Genomic DNA, 9,321 nt, shown 5'->3' on the forward strand with positions numbered 1-9,321 from the left:
GATCCTTGTGGTGATGGAAATGTTCTATATCCTGACCATATCCATGTCAATATCCTGGTGGTGACATTGTATCACACTTTCGCAAGATATTACCATTGGGGGAAACTGGGTAAAGTGCACAGCATCCCCACATAATTTTTGTAACTGTAAGTGAATCTACAATTATGTTAAAATACTTAAAAACTATCTAGAAAGAAAATGTACTTGAGTATACTTACTAATAGTCTAATACTATGTCCAGACATGAAGCAAGTGTTTCACAGGGGCATCTCATTAACCATTCACAATAACACCATGAGGTAAGTAGTGTTATTATCCTCACTTTAAAGCAATCTGAAACACAGAGAAGCGAAGGTACCCAAAGAAGCACAAGGATTCCATGCAAGATGGAATCACGAGGCCATATGCTGTTCGGTACTCTACTGCCTACTTAATGTATGTATACCAAATGACCACTGTTCCTCCTCTGGGTCGCCTAAACCAGTGTTAAGGATCTCTGACTCTCCAGTGGAATGTTAAGTCTCTCCACTGGTCTCAAGCCTTTCTGATGATTTTCCCTCTCCTCATTTGCCAGATTCCCATCTTCCTATTAACTACTTTCAATTAACAGAGTGGCTTCCAGCCAGGCTCATTTTGGGCCCCTTGCTATAATTTACTCCTCACAACTATGACAAATTATGCCCTATAAATCAGACAAACCTGTGTTCAAATTTCAGCTAGCTTTACATTGTCAATAAGAGCAAAAGATTAGAAAGAACCCAAAGGGCAATCAATCAGGGACTGGTTAAATTATAATTAACATGCATTCCACCTGGTCATGGTGGGACTGTCAATCACAGGCCTCCTCCTTCCCTAGACACAGGAATGGGCAGATGACCCAAGCCTGCCAGAGTAACCCATCCTCCTGGCCAGAATGACTGGTTCAGGGTTAGACAAGACAATCCCAGCCAATCAGAATCATCACAAGGACTTCTATGCCACAGCTAACAGAAGAGATGGCTTCTCTTTTCACTGAAGTGGCTAAGTTGGGAGGATGTCAACCTGAGGATGCTGGAGGCCATTTCGCCTGTCACAGGGCAGAAGCCTACCTAAGGAATAAAACCTAGTAAAAGCTGGAGAGATAAAGAGCCATACTGACATTATCTGAGCACCTGCAACCAACCAATGCCTGAAGCCAGATGCTGCCCTATTCTGCCCAGTCATGTGAACCAGTAAATTCCCTCCGTGGCTTAAATTAGTTTGAGGTGGCTTTTCTGCTCTGATGAACAAGAACTCTGGGGCCAACTCAGCAAACCGGGTAAAGAGAAATGAACTAGGTTAGACATTCTCAAATTGGTTCTATTTACTAGAGATATGAACTATCTGAAAAAACGATTTTCTGTGGTCAAACAAATTTAGGAAATCCTGCCTCTTTACAGATTCCCTGTATTCATTAGTAGAGCAAACTGTGAAGAACTGCAGTAAAGAAACTTAAAATTCATTTATGTCAAGAATTTTCTGAAAATTAATTTCTCACAGATCTCCCCTTAATGAGGCTAAAGATGGTACTGAAAACAGAAGGCTTGAATGAAGCAGACCCTCAGATCCCCTCCCACATTCAGCACAGATGGATGACTTCCTTCTTTTACTGAGAAATGGTTCTTTGCCCATGTACTCTGCCTACCTGTTACTCGAATAACTGTCCATCCACCCTAAAAACAATCCTTCTACTCTGACCTCCTCAAGCACAAAACTCCAGCAAAGCTCCCTCTTCCTGCACCATCACTAACTGTCTCTCTACTGAATCATTAATATCTGCATATAAACATACTGTTATTTCTCCCATTTACAAAACAAAAACCTTAACTTGAACCCACTTCCTCCACTTACTATCTCCATCGTATTTTTCTCCTTTAAAGGAAAACTCCTTGCAAGAGCTGTCTATACTTACAGTCTCTAACTTCCCCCTCCCATTCTCTCATGACCAGGCTTTCACCACCACCACTCCATCAAAATGGTCTGTCATGATTTCAATGACTCTCAACAATATACACAATGATCAATTATCAGACATCTTATATGACCCCATCTGCAGCATTTCAGAATATTCAACATTCCCTCCTTAAGATATTTTCTTCACTGGCTTCCAAGACACCACACTCTCTGAGTTATCCTCCTACCACTTTAGCCACTCCCCAAGTCTCATTTGCTGGTTCCTCCTCATCGCTCCAACTTCTCAACGTTGGAATGCCCCCATGGCTCTGTTACAGGACGACTTCTCTTCTCTAGTTACAGACATACGCTAGGTGATCTCACCCAGTCCTGTGGCCTTGAAATACCAACTATATGCTTATATAACCAGTCCCAGTCCTCCCCTGAACTTCAGACTGACTTACAGGTCCAACAGCCTAGTCAACATGCCTGCTTAAGCGTCTAATAGTTATTTCACACCTAAAAAGTCAAAACCAGAACTCTTGATCCTCTCCCCACCTTACCCCACACAAAACCACCAACACCACACCAGATCCTCCCACGACTCTCCTCATCTCATTTAAAGGCAATCCCAACCTTCTACCAGTTCCAGCCAAAAATGCTGGAATCATCCCTGACTCCTCCCTCTCTCTCCTTGGAGCTAAATCCAAACCAACAAAATCCTCTTAGCAGCTAGCTTCAAAATATATTTAAAATCTATTTCAGACCATACCTACTTGTTACATTCTTGGTCCAAACCAATATCAGCTCTTGCCTGGATTACTGCCATAGTTAGTCTCCTTGCTTCTATCCTTAATTCCCAAAGGACATTTCCAGCATAGAAGCCAGGGATCCCTTTAAAAACCTAAGTTCATCTCAAACTTCGGATCAAAATCCACCAAAGGTATTCCATCTCAGAGTAAAAAGCCAAAATTGTTACAAAGATCTGCAATGGCATATATATAATCAGCTTCCTGTTACTTCTCTGACCCTATTTCCTACCAATCTCCCCTCTCACTCCACTCAGCCACAGAGGGTCCCTTGCCAGTTCGTACCCACCATCTCAGGGGCTTTATCTCAGGCCATACGCACTCACCTGAGGGTCTTATTCTTGCCTGGAATGCCTTCGAGACCTTCAGGACTTTGCTTAAACATCACCAGTGAGTTCTTTCTGAGCAACTCCACATCACCACATGCACACACACTTTCTATCCCTCTTCCCCACCCTGCTTCCTTACTACCACACTTCTTACCACTGCATAGATGTTTTCATTATTTTGTTATTGTCTATCTCTTTCTACTAGAATATATACTTGGTGAAGGGAAAGGTTCCTGTGTGTTTTATCACAGGTGGTGCCTAGAACCATGTCTAGCACACTGCCGCTTCTCAATAACTATTTTTTACTGTAGACTACCCAGTCTAACAAGATACAGCCCCTAGCTACTTCCTCTGCCACCTCCCACTCTGTCCCAACTGTACTAACCTTTTAGACATTCTCTGAGTATGCCAAACTAGTTTCTGACTCAGGGGCCTTCACACTTGCTATTCCTCTACCTGGAATATCATCCCCCAGATATTTGTATGGATTGCTGCCCACTTATCTACTCAAAGGACACCTCCTCAGAGAGGCCTTTCCTAACCACTATATCCAAAATAACCACACACTAACCAAGCATCCCCACACTCTCTCACTAACCTCTAATCCTGCTTTATGCTTCATTTTTCTTCATAGCACTTACCCACCTGACATCATATATACACCTGCATCTGTCTTCCTCTTTACAGTGTAAGCTCCATACGGAGAAAAGGCATTATCTCTTTTTCACCACTGTACCTACAACACCTGTAACAATGCCTAGCATATAGCAGGCTCACAATACTTGAGTAAATGAATGAATGAATAAATAAATTTAAAAAATGCTTGTTTAAGCTGAATTTGCCTAGTCTTTCTATAACATAGGAGGAAATTTACACCACATGGGAAGTTAAAGTAAATATCTAACCCCTAGAGGGGCTGGCCCCGTGGCCGAGTGGTTAAGTTCGCGCGCTCCGCTGCAGGCGGCCCAGTGTTTCGTTAGTTCGAATCCTGGGCGCGGACATGGCACTGCTCGTCAGACCACGCTGAGGCAGCGTCCCACATGCCACAACTAGAAGAACCCACAACGAAGAATACACAACTATGTACCGGGGGGCTTTGGGGAGAAAAATGAAAAAAAAAAAAAAAAATCTAACCCCTAGAGTTTCTTCTATCACTATTATTATATGAAATAATCAAGATTAGTGAAAAGGCTAAGACCAGGTAGTGCCTTTCAAAGTTACTAAAGAACAACTGAAGCATTATAAATTGAATGACACAAAGCTGTAATTTTTTAAATTACACAATTCTTACATCCCATATGCAATTATGTACGGATCCAGAGAAGGGAAATAGAATGGAAGAAGAGAGATGAGAGGGGTTTGCTGCAGGAGACATACAGGATCACAGAGTTAGGGAAGTAGGGAACATCACTACGCCTCTCATTTTACAAAACTGAAGTTCAGAGAAACTAAAAGATTTGTACATTGATAGAGCTCAAATGAGAACCTAGGCCTTCTCTCAACCCCAAGTTCTCCCCACCATGGCTCTGCCTCACTGGCAAAGCACAAACATACAAGAGCCTAACCCGATTCTAAGAAATAAATACATTCCGGAAAAAAATGGGCAAAGGAAAAACAGGCAACTCAATTTAAAAATGCAAATATCCAGTAAGCACAGGAAAGAATGCAGGACCACACTAATAGCAAGTGTTTAAATAATGAATTATCTTTCATCTACCACAGTGATAAGAAAGACCAACCAAAAAATGGGGCTGGCCCCATGTCCTACTGGTTAAGTGTGGTATGCTGTGCTTCAGGGGCCTGGGTTCAGTTCCCAGCTGTGGACCTACGCCACTCACTGGTGGCCATGCTGTGGCGGCAACCCACATACAAAATAGAGGAAGACTGGCACAGATGTTAGCTCACAGTGAAACTTTCTCAGCAAAGAGGAAAACTGGCAACAGATGTTAGCTCAGGGCGAATCTTGCTCAGAAAAAAAAAAGGCCAACAAAGATCCTATTGTTAACTGAAAGCATGGTAAAACATGGTAAAAATCCTTTTCAGGGAGGCAGTCTGGCAACACATATCAAACTTTAAAACATATACATCCCTTGACCACGCAACTCCATTTCTAGAAGTTCACTCTAGGGAGAAAAAGGAGACAAATACAATGCAGAGGTTCCTCAACCTGGTTGCCTATGAAAGGACCTAAACAATCTCACTCATTACTATTAATAAAGTTTTTACTTCCAACAAACTTGTAGAAGGAATTGTTAGCCCTCAGAAATTTTCAAATAAGTGAGTAAAAAGGCAATGAAAGTGGGGCTGGCACCGTGGCCAAGTGGTTAAGTTTGCGCACTCCGCTGCAGGCGGCCCAGTGTTTCGTCGGTTCGAATCCCGGGCGCGGACATGGCACTGCTCATCAAACCACGCTGAGGCCGCGTCCCACATGCCACAACTAGAAGGACCCACAACTAAGAATATACAACTATGTACCAGGGGGCTTTGGGGAGAAAAAGGAAAAAAATAAAATCTTCAAAAAAGAAAAAAGGCAATAAAAGCTTGAGACTAAAAGGAAAGCAAGACAATAGTTAAATGGAACGCTAGGATCATATACAGTTCTTTCTCAAAAGTAGAGCAAACCAAGTTTGATAAAGTGAATAAAAACAGTCAGTGAAAAGGGAGATATTGAAAATGACAAAAAGAAAATAGAATGCAACATCCTACAGTAGTGTTACTTACATAGGGGATTTTTTAGGAGAGCTTTTCTAATATCAAATACCCAGGTCCCATTCTGAATGAGAATCTCCAAGAGTGGAACTTAAGGATGTGAACGTAAAACCTTCCCAGGTGATTCCACTAAACATCCTTGTCTGAGAACCACCATTCGCCTGCAGCAGAGGTTCTCAATCTTGAGTGCTCATTGTATTTACCCGAGGAGCTTTTGAAAATTACCAATAATTGAGCCCTAGGCCAGCTGAAATATATATTGGGTATCAATATATATTTAAATTTTCCAGTAATTCTCATGTGTGTAGCCACAGTTGTGAACCAAAATCTTACACCAGTAGTTTTCATAGTGTTATTCCCAGATCAGCATGATAACCCTCGCTGGGGAACGCGAGACCTACTGAATCAGACATTCTGAATAAAGCCAAGGAATCTTTAACAAGGCTTCCAGGTGATTTTGATGTGCATTAAAGTTTGAGAATCACTGTCCTAGAGTTATTCTTTCATAAAAATCATCTAGATTGCATGTCAAAAACACACCTGGTCAGCTGGTTTTCAACAAGGGTGCCAAGAAAATTCAATGGGGGACAGAGTAGTCTTTTCAATAAACTGTGCTGGAACAACCAGATAGTCACACACAATGAAAGAAGTTGGAGCCCTACCTCCCATCATATACAAACATTAACTCAAAATGGATAACAGACCTAAATTTGAAAGCTAACAATATAAAACTCATAGAAGAAAACACATGCATAAATCTTCATAACGTTACATTAAGCACTGGTTTCTTAGTTATGACACCAAAAGCACAAGCAACAAAAGAAAAAAAGATTAGACTTCATCAAAAGTAAAAATTTTTAGGCTTCAAAGGACACAATCAAGAAAGTGAAAACACAACTCATACAATGATAAAAAATATTTGCAAATCACATGTCTGATAAAAGTCTAGTATCAGAACACAATAAAGAACACAACGCAACAATAAAAAGAGAACCCAATGTAAAATATGAGCAAAAGGTATGAACAGACATTTCTCTGAAGAAGATATACAAACAGCCAATAAGCACATGAAAATACATTAACATCATTAGCTATCAGGGAACTGCAACTCAAAACCACAAGGACATACCACTTCACACTCACTAGGATGGCTACACTCAAAAAGACAGCAACAGCAAGTTGAGGAAAATGTAGATTTGCTCTCCCAGAGAGTTAGAGAAAGAAGCAAAGGACTGAGCCTTGAGGAACTCCAAATTTAACCGCCAAAAAGAAGAGAACTAGCCTATAATGGAGGCCAAGAAGCAGCTACCAGAGAAGGAGAAAAAATCAGTGGGTCATAGAAGACAAAGGAAGAGAGCATGTTAACAAGGCAGACAAGGTCAGTGCAGCTGCATGTAGAGCAAAGGTTAAGAATAATGAATGAAAATGTCCTTAGTGATATGGCACGATTCAGGGATGGTGGCAAAATTACTAAGTAATTAGGCTACCTTTCTGAATGTTCTAATTTGTAACATGTCGCTCAAACATAAAAGGTTTAAAATAAATGAGTACCTTGATTATCTGCAATTGGTCTCAAATCCTCTTGAAAGATGAGTCTGGAAAATAAAAACTGATTTGAACAAGCAAGTTCAGAAAACCACAGTAAGGACTCTTTAACTAGTACCTAAAAGGTATTAGACTCCATAAAAGACTGCTTTACGTAGCAAGGTTCATGATGTTGCATACTACTTCCAACTTCTTACCGACTAGGACAGATGTGTTGACATCTGCTATATTTGCCACGATTGTGATCCAGCATCTGGCCATACTAAGAAATACTACACAGCACTATAACACGTCTGTGTGATTCAAGTAATACCAGCTACAAAACAGGAATAAGGCAATGAGAGAAGTATCCAGATCAACTTCCACCCGAAAAACACGTGTAGCCCCGAGATTCAAAGAGAGATTTTATGAGTAAACGAGAACGAAAAGCGAAAAACCAAAACACCTGCTCTTCTGGCCAACTTCAGTTTAAATACTTGAGATACAGCTCTGTGAAAGCTACATAACTGCGAAAGCCTGTCCTGTCCCACAAATTCGCTAAAGCAGAAAGTGAGAGAACGAATAAAGTTAGATTTGACCATAAGGAACGAGATCCCCTAAGACTCCGTACAGCTCTGCAGCACCTAAGGCCAACGACCCTGTCCTCACTTCCAGCAGCGCTCCCTGCCTCCCAGTTCCCCCATCCCAGCTAGCAAGTCCCCTGTAACTGCGAAACAAACCAGCAAACGGCCCGAGAAAGACTGAAACTGGGGAAACAAGGCTCCGCCATAAAAGGAGCTCTGGCCACACTCCGCCCCACACTGATCCACCGGCCACCCTTACCCAGTAGTCAAGAAATAACAAACCAGTCCGACGTAAGAGAATCCACACGCCACTCTCCGGAAACTGCAGAGACTTCACATGGAGCTCGCCATGACACGTACGTCCCGCCACGTTTATTTACGCATGCTCGGCGACGGTGGCCCGGAGAGATCAAATTGCATCACCGCTGAAAGTGCGAGTTCAGGTTTAACTTAATTTAGTAATGATTACAGTTACAATTCCTTTGGTTGCAAGAGATGAAATGCACTCCCCACACCTCGGGTTCTTAGAATTGCTTAATAGCTCACTTCTGCTGAGCTCTTATTATGTGTCAGGCACGTGTTAAGCATTTTACATAAACGTTATTTCCCGACTTATTTATTACTACTATTCTTATTTTGCAAAAGAGGAAAACTGGGAGTTTAAATACTTGCCCAAAGGTACTCTACTGTCAGTAACCGTCCTCTCTGCTGAATCAAAGTCTAACCGATTCCCAAACAACCTGCTCTTTTCATTATATTTTACTAGCTTTCTCTACCTTTTGTGAAACGAGGTCACATCAGAGGAGAGAATGGAAAAGGAGGAAGAACAGTTGGATTAAACTTAATATAGACAGTTTAACATGGACCAATTTTTTTTTTTTTTTAATGCTTAGAAAGCAGTTTAGTGGCTAAACTGTAAAGCAGTTTAGCAGAGAAAGAGAACTTTCATGGAGTATAATGATTCTGACCTGGTTGCCTTACATGTGTTATCTCACTTTATCCTGCTTTACCCAAGACACTGTATTTGACCTTTTTTATGGCAAGAGCATCTCCACTTTAAAAAGTGAAGACCATAGGCCATGAACAGAAAGTCAGAAATCATGAGCTTTATGCCTGACTCTGGGATTCACAGTGACCTGGGGCAATTGCCTTATTTTGTAAATGCCTTTCCTAGTGTTAATTCCTTCTAATTCAAATGCTACCCTTTGCTCATCCATATCCATAAAGAAATCTAAACTGTGGCTTAGGGTCCACTGCAGTCCTTACCCAGCTGAATTAGAATTGTGTGTTTAGGGCCCGCCCCATGGCAGAATAGTTAGGTTCCCGCTGCAGTGGCCCAGGGTTTCACCAGTTCGAATCCTGGCCACAGAGGTGGCATCGCTCATCAAGACACGCTGAGGCAGCATCCCACATACCACAACTAGAAGGGCTCACAACTAAAATATACAGCTGTGT

The 9,321-nt window shown here is 41.6% G+C and overlaps 1 protein-coding gene across 10 annotated transcripts in view; it reads right to left on the bottom strand.

The window, feature by feature from the left end:
- The window catches only part of CDKAL1 (CDK5 regulatory subunit associated protein 1 like 1), a 611,046-nt gene extending 602,809 nt beyond the window's left edge, over positions 1–8,237 (bottom strand). For 3 of the 10 annotated variants that reach the window (XM_046640830.1, XM_046640826.1, XM_046640831.1), the window contains exons 1-2: positions 8,149–8,237; positions 7,310–7,353 (exon numbers count right to left, since the gene is read on the bottom strand). Coding sequence is in view for 2 of the 10 variants with exons in the window: in XM_046640825.1 (XP_046496781.1) it covers positions 7,310–7,353; positions 7,501–7,556 (100 nt within the window). In the remaining 8 variants the exon portion in view is untranslated. Of the gene's footprint in view, positions 1–7,309; positions 7,354–7,500; positions 7,769–8,022; positions 8,102–8,125 lie in introns of those variants that run through there. The other 7 variants (XM_046640832.1, XM_046640828.1, XM_046640829.1 and 4 more) reach the window with 6 other exon arrangements.
- Positions 8,238–9,321: the final 1,084 nt, after the last annotated feature.

This window comes from Equus quagga, chromosome 15 (assembly GCF_021613505.1).
Source record: "Equus quagga isolate Etosha38 chromosome 15, UCLA_HA_Equagga_1.0, whole genome shotgun sequence".
In the NCBI taxonomy this organism is placed as follows: domain Eukaryota; kingdom Metazoa; phylum Chordata; class Mammalia; order Perissodactyla; family Equidae; genus Equus; species Equus quagga.